The sequence below is a fragment of the Vanessa cardui genome, chromosome 17 (genome assembly GCF_905220365.1).
Source record: "Vanessa cardui chromosome 17, ilVanCard2.1, whole genome shotgun sequence".
In the NCBI taxonomy this organism is placed as follows: Eukaryota; Metazoa; Arthropoda; class Insecta; order Lepidoptera; family Nymphalidae; genus Vanessa; species Vanessa cardui.
In genome coordinates this window covers 11,348,569-11,370,022 of record NC_061139.1, presented here as the reverse complement: position 1 = coordinate 11,370,022, position 21,454 = coordinate 11,348,569, and the positions used below count along the sequence as shown (strand labels likewise).

Genomic DNA, 21,454 nt, shown 5'->3' with positions numbered 1-21,454 from the left:
TATATGTTTGGAGATTTTTTTTTAATTTATATTCAAATCAAGTGTTAGTTACCTGTTGTTTTATTTGTTGTTTATTCAGCTTTCCTAGAGCTGCTAAAGCTGCGACCTCGAAGGCGTCTTTTACGCCTTTGCTGGATGCACGGGCTGAAGTTTCCACGTAGGTTGTTGCTCCTAACTGTCTCGCTACCGATAGAGCCTGTAATAAAAAACATATATAAATACACATATAATTTTTAACATCAAATTTGAAATTTTAATAAAAAATTTAGTGTAATATTTTTACCTAAAAATGTAGCAAAAACTAATAAAAATTTCGATACGAGCCATTTCGGAAATTCGATACAATTTTGCTAAATTACGAGCGATACTTGCATTCTAGAATTTCATTGTTATTTTACATCGACAGGACCTCGTATTAATTGAAATAATTGTACGGTGACCCAAATCGCTGGTGTCAATTGTCTCGTAGACTATCATTGGAATGACATTCAGACTATTTTATCAATGAAATGTTTAAGACCATTAGCGGTAGAGTTCGGTTTGAAGTTTTGTTTATAAGAAAATTTAATGGACAAAACATTTGAAAGATTACTTTTATCTATGTGAGCGGTTTCGTTTACGGCGCATATTCCCTGGTCAATTATGTAGGTTATTGCACAAGTATACCGCACAAGTTTACCACAAAATTTCCAGGATTACACTATTGCCTAAATTTAGTTATCGATGTAATGGAAATACGACACAATCAGGGATTTCCGTGAAAAGGTATTTTAAATAGTTCGGCTATAAACCTACGGGCTATTACTGTCAATTTCTTGAATATATATATTAAGAACGAAGTTCTTTTACAGTTGAGCCCCTTTCACGTGATCTTTTCCTCTCTTTCTTTCGTATAAGGCAATATTTAAAGCTATTTTTAGTATTTTAATTCACACAGGATGTTTAATATCTTTACGTCTATTATTTAGAGAACAATATTTATCCAAAGCAAAACTGATTAAACCAGATGCCCTATATCACCTCTCGTTTTTAAATAAACCCATTTCAATATTCGTTGTCATGACCTCGTAATCTGCAGCCTTATAACCTTTTAAAGCAATATATTAAAGATTGCTTATCCTAAAATATCTATGAGATTATAAGCGTTATGCTTAGATTAAATTTATGAAAAGTTTGATGAAACAACAAAGCGTAAATCAAATATTGTGCCGCCTACCAACTGAGCTATCTTCTTATTGGACGTAGGCTGATTAATATTTATTACTCGATACCATCAATCTAAGGTTATATATAGACGAACATTTGACAAATGTGTTTTGACATGACATTGGTATATAGGCAAGACATACTGAGTTTCATTACTGAAACGCATTACCAATTTTTATGGTAACCGAAGGTGTGCTTGAGTTGATTATAAGTCTTCTCTAGTTTATTGGTGAAACAATACCATCGTTAGGAAACCTGTATAAGTCAGATGAGATTCTGTCACGTGTGTATTTGGTATTTGAACCTCCTCAAAATAAGAGTAGATTTTAGCCCAGCAGTTTCCTATTTTATAGATTGTTACTCAAAACATTACTGGTTATATATTGTTTGTGCTGTATCAAATGACGACCTTCACGGTCGAGTAGTGTATACACCTGTTTTCAGTTTTCATTCGATTCCCGAGTCGATGGAGAAAAAGTTCATTGATTTGGGTCTGGGTGTTTGTGTTACCGTCATTATTTTTGATTTTGTGCGAGTGCGTCACAAGTGCTTTAGCTTACATTGGGATCAGCGTAATGTGTGTGATGTTGTCAAATATTTATATTTATCAAATATGTATGCGACATACCTCTTCGCTGGTGACTGGATGTGTTCTTAGCTTCGACAGCATTGTGAGCGTTTCCTTGTCGTGTCTGAGGTCAGCTTTACAACCGCATAGTAGTACCGGGGCGGATCCTCCATGTGTGCGAACTTCTCTATACCACTGGAAACAAAAAAAATATATTTATTCAGTTTCAAAGTTACATTGCAACCAATTTATCTAAATATTATAAAAAAAAGTGCCGTTGAGTTTCTGTCACTGGTCCTTTTCAGGTCGGAGTTATTAATTGCCGAACTTGATAATTGTTGACGATCAATAAGAAAGTGTAATTACTTCCATATTGAATAAAGATTTTTGATTTTGACTGTGACTTTACAAGAGCAAGTTTAAAATTAGTACACTAGCGACTCGGCCCAGCTTCGGGTGCAATACTGATACTAAATATACTACAGAATTTGTGTATTTATTAGATCACATTAGTTAAAATCATCAGTGTTTCTTTACTATATTGCCCATGTATTATACAAAAAAATCCTCTGGAATCACTCTTAAACACGTCAAAATCCGTTGCGTTATTTTAAAGATCTAAGCATACATAAGGACAAAGGGTTAATCGACATTGTGACACATGACATGAATACAGGAACGTGAAATTCATGCTTGTCATGTAAATAGTCCATATTTAAAGCGAGTGAAACTGCGCAGCGCACCTATATTATAATAGTAGCGGACCCGGCCACGCGTTGCTCTGGCTACGTTAAACCGTGAATAATATCGTACGATAATGTTTAGCTAGAAACCTTCCCTGAAATACGCTGAATATGTAACAATTAATTTCACGTCGAAAAATTCAGCGGATGTTGTGTGATGCGTTTGAAAATAACAGTATTTTTATTGGATAACTTCACCGAAACGCAAATTCACTGTACAACTTTTTTTTAATACTATTTATTGAATAAATGGCTTATCTGATAGTACGCGGTGACTACTGCTCATAGATATTGGTGCTGCAAGATATTTTAACTATTCCTTACATCTCCACTCATCCTTTACAATAACACATACATACATATTTTCTCTTGGTGATAGGGCTTTGTGCAACCCCGCCTGGGTAGGTACCACCCACTCATCAGATATTCTACCGCTAAACAACACTACGCAGTATTGTTGTGTTCCAGTTTGAAGGGTGAGTGAGCCAGTGTAACTACAGGCACAAGGGACATAACATCTTAGTTCAAAAGGTTGGTGGAGCATTGACGATGTAAGGAATAGTTAATATTTCTTACAGCGTCATTGTCTATGGGTGATGGTGACCACTTACCATCAGGTGGCCCATATGCAAGAACGCCAAGAAATTCTATTAAAAAATATTACAACAATGTCAAGTATTCCTGCATAGCGTTCGTACATGATGAATAGGAGATACACAGACGTGTTTTGCACAAAGTTCTACCACTACGAACATTTTTGTACGTATACGTACAAAAAAGGGGAATTTTCTTGGAGTTCAAGTTTGCTTCATAATAAATTTCATCAAATCATCATCGATTCAGCGGTTTCGTAGTAAAAGAGCTACAGAAAGACAGACAGACAGACATAGTCAATTTCCCAAAGGACATAGGCTACTTTTTTGCCTAGCACATGACAGCTAACACCACAAAACGAGCCACGAGCGAAGCCACGTGCGACTACTATTATGCATAAAAAATCTTAGTTTTTTGATAAGATAGATATATATTTACATTAAATGCATTCTAATAGTGTCTTGAAATAATATATTACATGGTACATAATCATATATTGTCACCAACGCACTACAATTTAGATATAAAGGTTTCACGAGCGCTATTGGCGAAGTGTGGGAGATATTCCATTAGCGATAGTACCTGTTAAATAACCAGATGGAATTATACGACTCTATAACTGAACACTAATATAATTATCATCCTACATTCAGTCCACGACAAAATGTGACTCAGCTGAAAGCATTGCGAGTTTGCCAGTAACAGACGAAGAAGTAATAACTTCACAGCTGATTTTGTCTAATAAAAGTCACGTGAATACCCCCAATAATTTGGCGATGGTTCAGAGTTCTTGGATGTATTTTACTCCAGCATAACTTTGAAATGTCTAAACAGATTTGGATGTATGGTGTATTGTTGGAATCCTTAAATTCCCTTATGATGCTGGCTATACACTCATCCATTAATATATTTTAAAAATTAAATAATTTAGACGAAAATAAATCAAACCATTATTTCAATACCCGAAAAGTTAAACCAGTTAAGACATTTATGTCTAGAAATTCGAAGCTATGACCGCGTCAGTCAGTCTCAATATTTGCGATAAACTCCAAAACTCGTAAACCGATTTTCATGCCGTTTTCACTAATAGAGGGATGCATGAGGAAGGTTTAGGTACATAATTTATTAAGGTGTCTGTGTGTTAAGTTGAAATGGAACGACAATTGTGAAATATAAAAATATTTAAAAAAAAACTTATGTGCCCGTGCGAAGTCGGGACGGGCAAATAAGATAATAAATCAAACGATATAACAGAAAACGTTTTTCAATTTAATGTATTGTTTTTTGACAGCCGTAAAGCATTAAAACGACAAAAGAAAACGCTCGTATTAAAAGATTCCGATCGTTATAATTCCCGGATGCAGGGAAACGAGTAACTTTTTATCCGAAGCACTATTTCTTGACCAGAAGCGAGGCGTGGTTATCTCGTGATAAATAAAATGAATAAAATGATAATACGTTTTTAACTAACGCAGCTTGAACTTTATTGGAAAATCTTTTAAATCGTTTCGAAGAATTTTATAAGTTTAACTGAAGATTCGAAGAGTTGCGACGGACCAGTTGATAAACTGGTACCATTATAATTATAAGATTGTAGTAAAGTAAAGTATCGTAACAGCCTGTACATTTCCCACGGTTGAGATACGGCCTCCTCTTCCATTAAGGAGAGGGTTTGGAACATATTCCACCACGCTGTTCCAATGCGGGTTGGTGAAATGCACATGTGGCAGAATTTCGATGAAATTAGACACATGCAGGTTTCCTCACGATGTTTTCCTTCACCGCCGAGCACGAGACGAATTATAAGACAAATATAGACAAATTAAGCACATATACATAGTGGTGCTTGCCTGGGTTTGAACCCGCAATCATCGGTTAAGATGCACGCGTTCTAACAACTGGGCTAACTCAAAGATATTCTGCTATTGTATTTTATAGTTTTATATTCTTCTAGCGATCCACGCCGGCTTTACACGGTTGCAATGCTGATACTAAATATACCGCAGAATGTCGTACAACGTTCACAGTCTTTCAGTAATTCTGTGCTATATTGTGTATGTATTATGCATATAAACCTCTTGAATCACTCTATCTATTAAAAAAGCCGCATCAAAATCCGTCGCGTAATTTTAAAGACCTAAGCATACATAGGGACAGACAACGGTAAGCGACTTTGTTTTATACTTTGTAAAGGTTTTCTATTGTATTACCAAAACAGATTGACAAGTGTTCCAGTGCGACTCCACTGGCATTTGGAATTATAACAAGAATTAAACGTCCTTACAAAAACGCGCCAATAATCTTGGAAAGTCAGATGTCAATTAATCCCTTTACTCTGTACACTGACTTACTCACCGTTCATACACAAACACAATCACACATATATAGGTATAGTACAGTCGTTTTGGGGTAGTATATATGATGTAGGTTGTAGCTTGCCGGATGGGAAACTAATTAAAAAAGAAATTTTCGTATTTTACTTGTATTTAAGAGTGACCCATGGAGGTTCAATACAATCGAAATCATGGTTAATACGGGTTATTTGTAAAGTATCAACTGCAAGCTGCACATCCTGACTTCACTTGGGTATATTACAGATTCTGTCTGACATATATTTTCTTCTGTTAGTAATGGTATATATAGCACATAGCCTTCCTCGATAAGTGGTCTATTTAACACTGAAATAATATTTCAAATCGGTCCTCTAGTTCCTGAGGTTAGTACGTTCAACCAAGGAAACTCACCGTTCAGACTAAGATTTTAATTGTCATTTGAATTTGAAGCTAAACCTATGATCTAAATACAAGACTGGCAAGCGATTTTTTTTATAAATATAATGTACTAGCCGTTACGCGTGGCTATGCTCACATAGAATATAAATATATTTACAAATTAGCCTAAAATATTACGTTTATGATCGGTATACGAACCGGTCTTTGTTTCCAAAAATGTGTCCTATGTCTTTTCTCAGGCTATAGACTATTTGTGATAAAATAAAAGACAAATTTGATTTAAATCGTTCCTGTTGGTTTAGGCGTGAAAGAGAGGCAAATAGACAGAATAACATTCGAATTTCTTTTTTATTTAAAAAAAAGACGTGACTCTAGGTTTGGGCGTGAAAGCAACACAGACAGAGTAACTTTCTCATTTATGATATTAGTATGAATTTTGTATAAAATAAAATAAATATTGGCTATGTTACCTTAGCAGCAGCGTTGTTCAAACTTTCCGGTTCAGCGATATTAAAACATAACATAAATATTTTCGCGTCCTGGTAAGCCAGTGGCCTGACTGTGTCGTACGCTGTTGTGCCTGTGAACAAAGAATACCATTATAATTTCAAAAACTGCATCGCAAAACTATTTTCGCTACTTGAAAAATATATATACTAGCTGTGCACGCGACCTTGTAAGCGTTTGAATTTAATAAAAAAACACATTATTATAGCTTAAGTTACTTATTATTATATCAGTTATCTGCTAGTGAAAATCCCGTCAAAATCGGTCCAGCCGTTCCAGAGATTAGCCAGAACATACAGACAGACAGACAAGCAAAAATTGTAAAAAATATTATTTTGTTATAAGTACCGTGTACATAGATATGCATTGAGTAAAACAGGGCTATTTTAATATTACAAACAGTCACTCCAATGTTATTATATGTATAGATTATTGAAAGCAAACAATTGTTTATTACTAATCAATTAACTTGAATCGATTTTAATATTATTTTTCACCCATAAGGTTCTTTTTATTTTACTTTTTTTTGTGTATTTATAGGAAGCCACACGCAATTACTTGGAGATATAACTTCCAGTTGCGAGTGAAAAAAAAATCTTTGACATGATAAAAATTATATAAATAATATTATACGAGTAAATGCGATAGTAACTCAGTCTGTCTCTTTCACGGCTCAACCACTGAACTGAATTTGATGAAATTTTGTAAGATTGCATAACAAACCCAACACCTACATATCAACTGCGAAATCTTTATTACAACTATTTTAATTGAAGTATATTGGTGCTATTTTCCTGTGCTATGTACTTATGCATTTTCTAGACTTTGCTTTCTAAGCGGGATGCCTTACGGAGTTTTTTCAAGTCCCGTGAGCAATGCCGTTTGTGACCTAATAATATTGTTAGAGCTAACTGCTCTTATAAACAAGTTTTGTACTCGTTGATACAAGATTTATATTTTATCATCATTTAAAGTAGTTTTGTTTATATTCATGTAAGATAAGATAATAATTGATATGAAACTCTTATTAAAAATAATGAAAAAATATTCAATCTGCCGAAACCCGGGATTGAACCGGGGACCTTTAGATCTTCAGTCTAACGCTCTCCCAACTGAGCTATTTCGGCTATACGATAAATGTTGAAAATATTATATGTATTTGTGCTTTCTATATATTTCAATTATTTTTACAGTAACTAGTGCATATTTGTATATATTTATTCATTTAATGTTATTAATTCTTATGTGCCCAATAATGTAAAATAAAAAAATAATTTTACAGATAAATGTATTACTTGTCATTATCTGTATGATATAAATATTTTCTTATACATATTATTATGTATACTTACGTATATGTTCACTAACCAGTTTTGACGGCGGTGTTTAGACCTTAAATTTGTACATTAAATATACGATACATAACAAGTCCACACTTAATTTACCTTAACGGTTATGGCTACTGTTCTGTTCTGATCGGTTTTATGAAATAAAGACTCTTAGATGATATTACAGAGAGGACTCATAACTTGAAATAAGTAAAAAGGTAAGCTTGTACATGTAAGTAATGTTCTGTATATTTATTCAAGTAAACTCTATAATAAAGCATTTAAATCGTCGATAATTAATCTCTGCCATTGATTCGGAAAGCAATATAAGAAGAAACGGTAACTCGCGTTGTTGCTATTTTACAGAATCAGATTCACAAGGAATAGTATTCACAGTTAGGAATCTGCATTTGTTTGGTCGTCATCGTCTTTATCATGGAGAGAAGACGAATGTACTGTTTGTTAATTTGTATTACTATTATAAATGTGAAAGAAAATCTGTTTGTCTGTCTGTCGTTCTTTCAAGACCAAACGCGCTGAACCGAATTTCGTGAAATTTAATATGAAGCGAAGATGATCTTCAAATCAAATCAATTTTATTCAAGTAAACTTCGCAATGAAGCATTTTTGAATCGTCAACAATTAAATACTACCACCGTTTCGGAAAGCAGCTTCTAGCGAGAAGAAACGGCAAGAAACTCGCATAGTTGCTCTTTTTAAATAAATAGATTTACAGTGCTGTTGTAAATGTGCAATTTACAGTAATTAGTGTCCTATGATGGAACCCGAGCCTAACTCCAGGCGTTTCTTTCTAAAATGTACTCTTTTAATGAATAATATGATTTATTTATATATTTGTCTTAATAGAAAATACATACGCTACTTTTTTACGTAACACATGACAACCAATACCCTAAAAAGCGAGCGAAGCCGCGTGCGAATACTAGTCTATCACGAATCATTTCAACAAGAGAAAGTCACACGGATTATCAATGCTATTAGTACCAAAATGTATGAATACTACATTTGTATTCTATAATATAAAATACAGCCTAAAGTCATCGAAATTTCTTTACTTTGCCAAGATTAGTTTTAGCGATATCGAGTGTCGTAGATACAAAGTAAGATATACTATGACATAAAATGATACTACGACACAATTAAGATGTAGCATCGGCAAATTCAATAAAACCGATTATTGCCGATTTTTACAACCAATATAAATAGCTCACTATCGGGCCATTCGACGCTATTCGTCGCTATAGATTCCCGCGTCAGTTCAACCCGATGAAGCGAGTGCATGTAAATCGACGTGTCAAATGGACGAATATATTAGGTCATATGATATTCCAAGTTATTACATTTGTGTAAAGATTATATTCACATAAGAAATAAATACTGATAATTTGGGATAGCGTATTTAATTCGCATGATCGGTTTTACGAATTTTGCCGATGCTACATCTGAGTTGTGTCGTACTATGCTATATTATCTCGGTTTAAATAATTATTAATATAATTAATCAACCTTGCATTTGCGTGGAGGCGTGAGAAAATACCATAACGAGCTCGGAGTTTGATCAATGTATCTGTCAAATTATTAAGTCATAATGTAGGTGGCGTTATAAGTAATGATATTGACTAGTTACTTCGCGTAGTATCGCCCGCGTACATGATACGCCCTCATGGCTTGAAGCGTGATGCAAGATTTTTAAATTAGGTAGGCAGATAGGCACGTTGGCCATCTGTTAATATATAAATATTGGACAACATCACATACTCTGATATCAATGTAAGTAGCTAAAACACTTGTGTTATGTTAAGAAGTAACGACGGTACCACAAAATACCCAGACCCAAGAAAACATAGAAAACTAATTAACTTTTATTATTACAGTTATTCAATACGAGATATTAAACATGTTTTTTTGATAATTAACTTTTCCTACATCGTCGCGGTCGGGAATCGAAGCCAGGACGTCGGAGTTGCGCACCCATTTTTATTTTATTTTTTATTTTATAGGTTGGCGGGGGAGGATATGGGCCACCTGATGGTAAGTGGTCACCATCACCCATAGACAATATTAACTATTCCTTACATCATCAATGTGCCCCGAACCTTAGAAACTAAGATGTTACGTCCTTTGTGCCTGTAGTTATACTGGCTCACACCTTCAAACCGGAACACAACAATACTGAGTACTGTTATTTGGGGGCTTGCACAAAGCCCTGCCACTACTCGACCGCAGAGGTTGTCATCGAAGGACGAGGTGAGAAAGTAAAACCTACTAAAGTGGTCATCACATAGATATTGTTTATATACATATTAATTTGACATATATTTTACTGTATGACTTAATGTATGTCAGTGTATGCGATTACTCAACTTGTGCAATGTCATTCGATCGCTTGTAATGTCGATGTTGCTTTTGCTGCGATTTACTGCAATAGCCTATTGCAAATGCCGTTTGTTTTATATGATATACGATCCATATATATTTTGGATACACGAAGCCTTTGTCTATGCATAACATTAGCTTATCTTTACATAGTATAAAATAGAATCGCTTCCCACCGTCTGTCCCTATGTATGCTTAGATCTTAAAATTTCGTAACGGATTTTGATGCGTTTTTAAATAGATAGAGTGATTTGAGAGAAAGGTTTTTATACATAAAACTTAAAAAATAATAATATAATAATAAAATAAAATATAAAATTTGAAAAAGGCAACTGGCCAATCCCGACTCTTTCTGTGTCTAATTTTGTTAAGCCAAAATGCAATTATTCAGTATAATATAAGTGTACTTTATTCAAGGAGGCTTTTACAAGTACTTTTTATTTATTATTTTATAAGACTAAATTAACATGGATCTGTTTCAGGAATTAAATTATAAATATTTTATTGAGAAATACGCTTGAATTGATAACGTTTTTTTTACCATGAAATTTTAATTAATTAATTGACGAAGCAAAATATAAATTTATTTCTGGGAAAGGATAGCATCCAGGGTACTTATAAAAATAAACTAATGTACTTCACATTATTTTTTAATTTAAGATGAAGAAAAAACGATACTTAAGTTCAATGTACTATATTAACAAATATTACAAATACGGTCAAACAGCTGGACGAAATTTGATAAAATTAGGTATGAAGCAAACTTAATCTCCATGAAAAGACGTCGGATACTTAGATCAGTAACAGCTGACAAGCCCTTAAAACGTCAGCAAAGCCGCAGGCAACAACTAGTATCGAATGCAGATTTTGACTTTGACTAGACTAGATTCTGATCGATAGAATCTACATTCCAAACCGATCCGTAGACTATTCAAAAGTTCTTGGAAAAACCTACTTGAATAAAGTAATTTGATTTTTATGTACTAACACTTTACTTAAGATACTTTGCGGAATTTGAAACTTGGTGTTACAATATTGTGATTTTACTTCTCGAGTGTATAAAATGTTGTGCCTGTTTTTATATGTGGAAAGGAAAAAATAACAACAACGGCCCGTAAATTTCCCACTGTTGGGCTAAGGCCTCTTCTCCCTTTTAGGAGATTTCTGGGCCATCTCGGCTCTCTAAATAAAACAAAATAAACAGTTACTTATACTTTTATGTCTTTATAGAAACCATGTCTAACGATGTTTTGTGAGATTTTAAATAAAACATAAACATTTAAAAAAACGAGGCAAATAAAGTTCCTTGTGATAAACTACGGCTTACAAATTTATTACGTATTTAACAAGAGGTTTAACTGTTTTTAAAACGTATGTAATTTTAGATAAGCCTTGGTGCTCAGCGATGAGGCCCCTGTCAGGTTTGTCGTTAGTTCCTTAAGAGACATGTGGCGTCTTACTCTTGGTCCAAGAATTTATCATCATTAGCGAGCCGACTGTCAAAGCGAGACTCGATGAAGACGAGACAGTTCTTGGTCCTCAGCACTATCTTGCCATAGTAGCAACACCATAAAATAGTGAGTTCTTTAAACGTACATTGTAGATGCTGAGCTGAGATGGCCCAATGGTTAGAACGCGTGCATCTTAACCGATGTTTGCGGGTTCAAACCCAGGCAAGTACCACTAAATATGCTATATTTGTGTTTATAATTCATCTCGTGCTCGACGGTGAAGGAAAACATAGTAAGGAAACCTGCATGTGTCTAATTTCATCGAAATTCTTCCACATGTGCATTCCACCAACCCACATTGGAACAGCATGGTGGAATATGTTCCAAACCTTCTCCTTAATGGAAGAGGAGGCCTTATCCCAACAGTGGGAAATTTACAGGCTGTTACTTTACTTTACTTGTATTGTAGATGTACGTCGATAAAACTTTACATTACAAACTTTACATAATCTATAGCTCAACTATATTTGCGAAAGTAACTTTATCTCTTCACTGAAACCGCTGAACCGATTTAGATGAAATTTGGTGTAGAGTTTTAGTTCCGGGAAAAGACATATTTATTTATACACTTTTCATTTAGGGGTTGTGTGCTATAATTTATATGTGTGGTAAAGTTTTATTTCTATAGGTAGTTACTTGGTAGTAGGGCTTTGGGAAAGCCCGCCTGGGTAGGTACCACCCACTCATCAGTTAATCTACCGCCAAATAACAGTACTCAGGATTGTTGGGTTTCGGTTTGATGTGGTTACACTGGCTCAGTGTAACTACAGGCACAAGGGACATAGCATCTTACTTCCCAAGGTTGGTGGCATGTAAGGAATAATTAATATTTCTTACAGCGTCATTCTCTATGGGTTATGGTGACCACTTACCATCAGGTGGCCCATATGCTCGTTCGCCAACCTATACTATAAAAAAAAATGTTTTATAAAATTCGCTCGGCTAAACGCAAGTGATATTAATTAAAATTTTACATTACCGCCGTAATGAAAGCCTCGTATCAATGAACGCGAGTTGTTTGGAACCATTGACCTATTAATAATTCATTACTAGCTATCGACTTTAATACAGGTTTATGTGCAAAATTGTAACTACACAATATAATGCTTGAATATCTATAAAACAATTTTATTATTAAAATGAGGCTACATGTATTTTAATATTAAATAGGTGCCTAATTGAAAATCAATTGTTATGTTATAGTTCATAATATTGAATGCAAACTAAATTCACATATACATTTAGTCTTCTGTTCATATATCAAATAGTATACACATACATTATATACATTTAAGTGTAACTATTTTATGTAGGTAGGTTTGTATACAAATATCATAAATGCTGTTCTGACTGTTAGTTCACGAAACTTGTAGGTAGTTTTAATCCTAGAATTAAAAGGCTATACAAAACCCCTTTTTTATTTACATCTCATTTAGCGATGTGTGTGCTATCAAAAAAATCTAATTCAAAATAAACTTTATTCAAATGGGCTTTTACAAGCACTTTTGAATCGTCATTTAACAATAAAGTGAAGCTACCACCGGTTCGGAAAGTAGATTCTTCTGAGAATAACCGACAAGAAACTCAGTAGTTACTCTTTTACAACATTTAAAAAATACAATCATATTAGTTAAATACGATTATATATGTATGTAATGTAGTAAAGTTTTATTAATTTCGTTCGAGTGAAGCAGATATGAAATATTATAAATGAGACAAAAGCTCCGTCTGTATGTACTATGCTTTTTCACAGCCAAATCACTAAACCGAATTTGATGGAATTTTGTGTGAAGCAAGCTTGAACCCTAAGGAAAAAAACCGGTGTACACACTACACGATGATTTCAGATGTTTCCAAGGTAGACGTAACGAATATAACGCCTCGTATAAAGGTAACAATAACAACAACAACAACAGCCTGAAAATTTCCCACTGCTAGGCTTAGGCCTCCTCTCCCTTTGAGGGGAGGCTTGGAACATATTCCACCACGCTGTTCCAATGCCGGTTGGTGGAATACACATGTGACAGAATTTCTTTGACATTAGACACACGATGTATTCCTTCACCACCGAGCACGAGATGAATTATAAACACAATATAAGCATATGAATATTCAGTGGTGCTTGCCTGGGTTTTTACCCGCAATTATCGGTTAAGATGCACGCATTCTAACCACTGGGCCATCTCAGGTCAAGTTAAAGACGAACTCTAAAAAAATTCGAAATATTCTCGGAAATATTCGAAGGGTCTCGTAATTTACAACCAAATATCTTTGTAGCAAATTAAATTTTAAGAAGTTCGACTTCGCGATTGACCATTACGAAAGTACGAGCTATGAAAATTAAGCGAAGTATAAATTATTGTTTCTCCTTGTAAATATGAAACAATTTGTTTTTCGTTTCGTTACGAATTTAGTCTGATCGAGTTGCTTTGCTTAGCGATTTACAGCGAACAAAAAAAATTAACAAAACATATTAAGTTTCAAAGTTGATTTGAATATCGCCCAATAGATTATAATGTAACGGCATTCAAAATTTTACGGTGATGTACACAAATAGGAGGTTCCCATGAGATAGACTATGTTGAAAGTTATTATATTAATAACTCATATAGGGTTGTATATAGTATACATTTAAACCAGGCACTGAAGGGATTTCCCGGGGGATATGAAAAATATTACAACGTTATGCGTTATTGGAACATGGAAACAATACTGCGTAATGAATACGCTTTAAAATATGTCGAAACGTACATTGTCTAAAAACTAATATGTATATATAACATACTAGATGTCACTCGCGGTTTCCTGCATTTAATATTCTGCCTTTCGAGTAAGAGTTATATAGCTGTGAAATCTTATCTTGATTTGTCTACTAATAATATTGAATTCATTGAAAATAGGTAGCCTATCAAACACTGCCCATAGACTTAGGCGCTTTAGGAATATTTACAATCATTTACATTATCAATGCGCCACTAACCTTGAGAACTATACTTTAGTTCCCAAGTTGAGTAGTTCCCTTCTGAATATAGTTATGCTGGCTCATAGTTATTTATCTGGACCTTTATTTTACCCTATAATTTTTAAAAACCCTATTATAAATTGGTTTAAAAGAAAAATTCTGAACGTAAGTTTGAATATGACTTAATTGCCTTAAAATAAAAGGAAAGACAATATTATCCTAATAGGACATTGCCTTGGTATTTGGTCGTATTATAAATATGAGAGCCTTATTCAATTATTATTGTATGTTTAAAAACTAATATGTATAAATAATATACTAGTTGTAACCCGTGGCTTCGCTTGCGTTTTAGGGTATTGGTTGTCATGTGTAAGGCAAAACAAGTAGCCTTCGTACCAGATGTCATGAAATTCGGTTCAACGGTTTGGTTGTGAAAGAGCGACAGACATACAGAGTTACTTTCTCATTTATAATATAAGTATAAATAATATAAATTATTGTATAACAGTTTTTGGGTGAAAGAGTAACAAACACCTACACATACAAACTTTCGCCTTTATAAAATTAGTAAGGATAGCCTGTGTTTCATATCATTGTCAGCCATTGCGCGATCGTGTTCCGCGGTGAGTTTCGAGTTTGTTATTACAGAATACGTACACTGGCCAGTGTTGATAATAAAAATAAACAAATAGGTTAAGAAACTCCGGATGTTTTGTTTATGTGTATTTACGGATTTAGTTAAGTTGTAATTATGGCAGCTGGATACATTAATGCTTTTTTTTTTTATGGCATAGGTGGCAAACGAGCAGGAGGCTCACCTGATGGAAAGTGACTACCACCGCCCATGGACATCTGCAACACCAGGGGGCTTGCAGGTGCGTTGCCGGCCTTTCAAAAAGGAGTACGCTCTTTTCTTAAAGGTTCCCATGTCGTATCGGTTCGGAAAAACCGCCGGCGAAAGCTGGTTCCACAAAGTAGTTGTGCGAGGCAGAAAATGTCTGAGAAATCGCGCTGTTGTGGATTTTCGGACATCAAGGTGGTGCGGGTGAAACTTAGAATTTTGGCGAGATGTCCGAAGGTGAAATTCAGCAGCATGCTTGTTTAGATACTTTGTTTTTAATGTGTAGGTACGGGCATTAGCGTAATGGGCCAGAGCTGTTAAGAAAGTGGGCATAGCTCAACGATATATTAACTGTTATGTATTGTACTGTACTGTATTCTGAGAACAATATGAAGACAGTAAATTATTTTTTTATTAAAGTGCCCATGTGATTTAAACAATGTCAAAAATGAGTTTCAATTCTTTTATATTCAATCCTATAGAAAGAGATAGAACAAGAAAAAGAGAGAGAGGCCGCATGGCTGGAGCATAACGCTTTTTGACAGTTCACTCTAGCGTAGAAAGCATCGTTCCAAAAAATCTAGAAGTACAAATATTAAACTCAATAATTTCGAACTATATAGGTTTAAAACAATTTGATTAATAAAAGGATCAATTGAGCAACTATTGTCTTCAATACTATCGACTATTGTGAAAGGTACCAAGACAAACATTCCTTCATAACAAGGAGCGAAGATAAGTTTGTTACACAAAGTTTCCGACGTAAAGTTAATTAATCCTTCGCGGTAAGATGTCTAATTAATTATCTAATGAAATTCCTGAAAGACAGTTTCAATTTAATACTTTTTACGTTTAAAAATATTGGAAATTTAATCAATATCATTCGATAACAATAATGTATATACTTATATTATAAATGCGAAAATAACTAGTGTTTGAGTATCTATCTGAGCTACTACTTGTGAGCCGAGATGGCCCAGTGGTTAGAACGCACACATCTTAACCGATTATTGAGGGTTCAAACCCAGGCAACCACTGAATTTTCACGTGCTTCATTTGTGTTTATTGTATTGTATGTATTTAATTCACCTCGAGCTCGACGGTGAAGAAAAACATCGCGAGGACACCTGCGTATTTCTAATTTCAACGAATTTCTGCCACCTATGTATTCCACCAACCTGAATTGGAGCGGCGTGGCTGAATACGTTTCTAACCTTCTCCTGAAAGGGAGAGGAGCCTAGCAGTGGAAATTTACAGGCTGTTGTTTTGTACTGTTATCTGCTTGTTGCCCATTCACGTCCAATCATTGCACTGATTTTGGAACAAAACGGGCTACTTTTTACTGATACGCCAGTGCAGCCACAAGAAATAACCAGTGTATGTTAAGAAGGCGTGGACATTCTCGTTATTTTCATAGAATTCAATGTACAAAACGTATAATTGCAAGCAATGTAAAATTTGTTGAAATAAATATTACTATATGTGTTCCGTTACTCAGATACTTCAAAACCGGTCTACCTAAAGGTTGCCTGGAAGAGATCGCTGCTTTGTTGATAAAGCCGTCTGTTCCAAATAATGCAACTTTGCACATTTCACCAATTTAATACATACATTATACAATAAGTTTTGTTCATTGGAACGCAATAAATAATTAATTCTTAAAGAGTTTCTTCTGAATTCGTTACAGGTTTTATTTTCGGTACAATTCACTTTTCAAACCAGTTATTTTGGCTTTTAATCTTGTGAAATTGTGAGTCAAAAATGCCTATTTTACTCCGAGCTGAACTCTGCAATTCTACTTAAAATAAAAGACACACAGTGTTGTTATTATCTCCGGTGGAGCAGAGCGGAGTTGATTGGGTCTATTTTTGTTCTGAATTGTGATTTGCAGTTCGGTCTACCGACCTTGAGCCGAGATGGCCCAGTGGTCAGAATGAGTGCATCTTAACCAATGGTTGCGCATTCAAACCGAGGCAAACACCACTGGATATTCATGGGCTTAATTTGTGGTTGTAATTCATCTCATGCTCGGCGGTGAAGGAAAATATCGTGAGGAAACCTGCATGTGTCTAATTTCAATGAATTTATGCCATACTTGAATTCTATCAACCCGCATTGGAGCAGCGTGGTGCAATATGTTTCGCACCTTCTCCTTAAAATGGAAGGACGGCCTTAACCAAGCAGTGGGAAATTTACAGACTGCTGTTGTTTGTTGTTGTTACTGCCCTAGTAAGTAATATCGGGTCGGCATTTTCTGAGACAATCCTGACCTGATGGTGATATGAAGAGACCTAAGAATACCTTCTGTGACAATACATATCACAATACCACAAGCTTTTGACCTAATATTTGTCGTCAGAAACGATAAATCGGCATAGAAGCGTAAAGAACGTTGGCAAAAAACAAGAAAAGCTGTTAGTGTACCTGCCTTTGAAGGTTCACTAAGTTTATGTTTTGTCTTTTTCTTTCATATATCAAATTACCATTGTAAGAAAGAGTCTACCGCTAGACAACGTTAATTAATAAGTTCGTAACTTTAAAGCCAGTTAAAAACTTTTAATGGTAATATGGTACACATCGTATGCAAATAGTCGTATGTCACCGCATTACAGTTTCAGCGGTTTCATCGCTGGATGCGTGTGTTTGCGAGATAGCGACTGTTTTATGTATGATAGACGGTGGACATGCTTGTGTCGCTTAAAAGTCAAATATTTAAATAATGAGACGACTGTCGTAACTTTGAATACATGCTTGTTTGAACTTCCTTATTCATATTTCATATGACTTCGTTATATTAATTAAAAATATACTTTTTGTTCTTGCATAAACTTCTATATAATATTATTTTATATCCAAGTGTATTTGAGAAATGTTTGCGTAATTTTTCTGTGTGCTCTAAAACTATTTATCGCAATGTATTTTTTTTAATTTGTAATACAATATCTTTTTTCTGTTAATTTGCATTTCCCGCCGGAAGTCGAATTGGGTGACTTGTTTCTGTATGTATAAATTTATGTAAGTATAATACCCTAAGTATTTGAGACTTCAAGGCCTTAAGATAGATTAATATAACCTTTGCCACACATTTATTACACATACATATGTCTATTTTTTGTCGTGATATGTCCATATTTCTATATCAAAATATATGCTTAGTAGGTACGAAAAAAAATTTATAAAAACTACTGCAAGAAATATTTCGTGTTAAATATGACAATATTTGATATATTTGTTGTGATGAGTATCAGTAGTAGATGTCTCACTTTGGGTTATTTTAATTAAATTGAATCTAACAGAATTATTTGATAAAAACATATTTGGTAAAATAGGTTGATCCTTTCAACGCTAAACATAAAAAAAAAACTAATGAAAATTCATTGTGGAATGACTACAACTGTGATATGTTTTATCCAATTGGAATGTTGTTTCAAAGTGTTATATTAATATTATATAATTAAGTAAATTTACCTGAAGTATCCCATACTGAGAAATTGACTCTATAATCGGCTACTGGACTGGTGTAGCCGTATTTTTCGAAGCCTGTCGGTGTGTATGCCTGTAACAAAGAAAAATATATTTGTCTCTCTTGTTCATATGGTTTTGTTAAGCGTAGAAATATTTTATTTCGTGTCACCAATTTCAAACTTTTTATTTTTTATTATAAAGATTACTCTATTGATTATTATTGAAGTAATGATTTTTTCCATACATTTATTACATAATAGTTGCTATCTTAGAGATCTATGTAAGAGATTCTGTCTTTTATGATTAAGCTCTTATCGGTCGTACCATGATAGTATATAACCTATAGCCTGCCTTTTTAGCGGTCTATCATAGAAATAATTTTCCAAATCGGACCAGCGGTTCCTGTGGTTAGCGTGTTCATCCAAAGGAACTCTTCATTTTTATAATATTAGTATGGTTCGAACTCAACTCCAATAAAAATTTGGTGAGGTGCAGTTATCGTTTCAGAGGATTTTAGAATTTTACTGTAATTGGACTTTAAAAATAACTGTATTCTCGTATTGGTTTTACAAAAAATATTTGCAAACTGGCTGTTGGGTATTGGGAAGATCATAAACGCGAACCCGCTCGTTTGGTAGCGTAGATTTATTTACGTTTTAACTCTATCAAATCAAATTGTTTAGAAAATATTTATCTTTTCATTATACACATATAAATATAACAAAGGCGGGCCGGACATCTGATGATTTTAAAGAAATATATATCATGTAATCGATTATTGCATCGCCAAAGTTCCATCAGCCATGGAAACTAAGACACTAGTTATTGTAGTCCCTTGTGCCTGTAACTACATAACATCTTAGTTCCCAAGGTTGGTGGCACATTGACGATGTAAGGATAGTTAATATTTCTTACAGCGTCAATGTCTATTGGTGATGGTGACCACTTACCATCAGGTGGCCCATATGCTCGTCCGCCAACCTATACCATTAAAAAAAACTAGTCTCTTGTATCCATAGTTACACTGAGTTTCTTTCGCCGGTTCTTCTGAGGTCCAATGTGGTAATTTCCAAACCGCTTTTATATTTTTAACTGTATTGAATAAATATTTTTGACTTTGACGTAAGGAGTTCTTGGGCTCAACACCATGCTCACTCCGGGTTGTAGAAAAAAATGTCATATTATATTTGACACATAAGTAAGAGATAAATCACATTTATTGTGGAGCTTGCTCAGATTTGAACATAATTCCTTTAGAAACGATGTAGAGGGAGCAGGTTAAGTGGGGGTCTTCGTCACGGATTGAAGAGGCTGCGGGATCGTCTTGATATAACGCATCCGTCATTCCTTCAAGGAGCTCCTCTCAGGAATTGAACACGATCTTCAGATAAGAGTCAGAGAGATAATCTAATATTCTGTAATTAGAAGGCAAAAAGATTTTTTAATATACAACAACAACAACAACAACAGCAAATTCCCACTGCAAATTCCCACTGCTGGGCTAAAGGCCTCATCTCCCTTTGAGGAGAAAGTTTGGAACATATTCCACCACGCTGTTCCAATGCGGGTTGGTGGAGTACACATGTGACGGAATTTCTATGAAATTTGTCACACGCAGGTTCCTCACGATGTTTTCCTTCACCGCTGAGCACGAGATGAATTATAAAGACAAATTTAGCACATGAATCAGCGGTGCTTGCCTGGGTTTCAACCCACAATCATCGGTTAAGATGCATGCGTTCTAACCACTGGGCCATCTCGACTCTTTTTAATATATTTTTATAAAACTTTTATAAATCAAATGAGCATAGATTTAAACACAGACACTCACAAATAAAACAGACCACACAGGCCATTGGTTCAGAGTTTAAAACGAATCGGCGAGTTCAAAGTTTTTTTTTTGCGTCTGATATTTGTGACGTGTTCGTGAAAACGTAATTACCTTTTGTAACTGAGTTTGAAAACTTTATAGAAGTTAATTGTTGCTTGCGGCTTCTGATGTTTGATTTTTTAATTAAACCTCGTGACACATCGGTGATCGGGTATAATAGCCGTACATAACTTTTATATTAACTTTTGTATTACACAAATACAAAGACAAAATTATTGTTTATTTTTTACCTGGAAAATCACAACACAAACAAGAAATTATCTAAGTTTCATCACAATTGGTATTTGGAACGGATAAAGGCAAACATATGTCATATAGATGTATAGCGAGGCGTTCTCTGTAAAATGATATACCGATAAATTTATGAATGACACGAATTCATAAAAAATTACGTACTTTTGGTGATAGTAACGTTTCGATTTAGTCTACTCTTTAATTGATTCAGGTTAATTGTGTAGTGAAAAGGTAATTAATAATTAATTTTATGACATACTAGCCATACACACGAACCGTCACTATTCAATTGTAGCGGTTGCTTCATGTGACCGACTCTAAGACTCAACTTAAGACTACACAATAAATAAATGGAGTGTCTGTTTGTAGTATTAAAATAACCGTTTTTTTACTAAATGCATATGTAATTGTATACACAGTACATATAACAAAAACATTTTTTACAATTTTTGTCTGTTTATTCCGGCTAATCTCA

At 34.4% G+C, this 21,454-nt stretch overlaps 1 protein-coding gene and 1 non-coding gene across 3 annotated transcripts in view; both read right to left on the bottom strand.

The window, feature by feature from the left end:
* LOC124536899 (rho-related GTP-binding protein RhoN-like) overlaps positions 1 to 21,454 on the bottom strand; it is a 158,993-nt gene that overhangs the window by 2,135 nt on the left and 135,404 nt on the right. For both annotated transcript variants that reach the window (XM_047113555.1, XM_047113556.1), the window contains 4 exons: positions 18,858 to 18,945; positions 6,314 to 6,423; positions 1,835 to 1,969; positions 53 to 196 (listed from right to left, as the gene is read on the bottom strand). In XM_047113555.1, the coding sequence (XP_046969511.1) occupies positions 53 to 196; positions 1,835 to 1,969; positions 6,314 to 6,423; positions 18,858 to 18,945 (477 nt within the window). The remainder of the gene's footprint in view (positions 1 to 52; positions 197 to 1,834; positions 1,970 to 6,313; positions 6,424 to 18,857; positions 18,946 to 21,454) is intronic.
* On the bottom strand, positions 7,405 to 7,477 carry Trnaf-gaa. Its single transcript has one exon. It is a non-coding gene; the product is annotated as a tRNA-Phe (tRNA).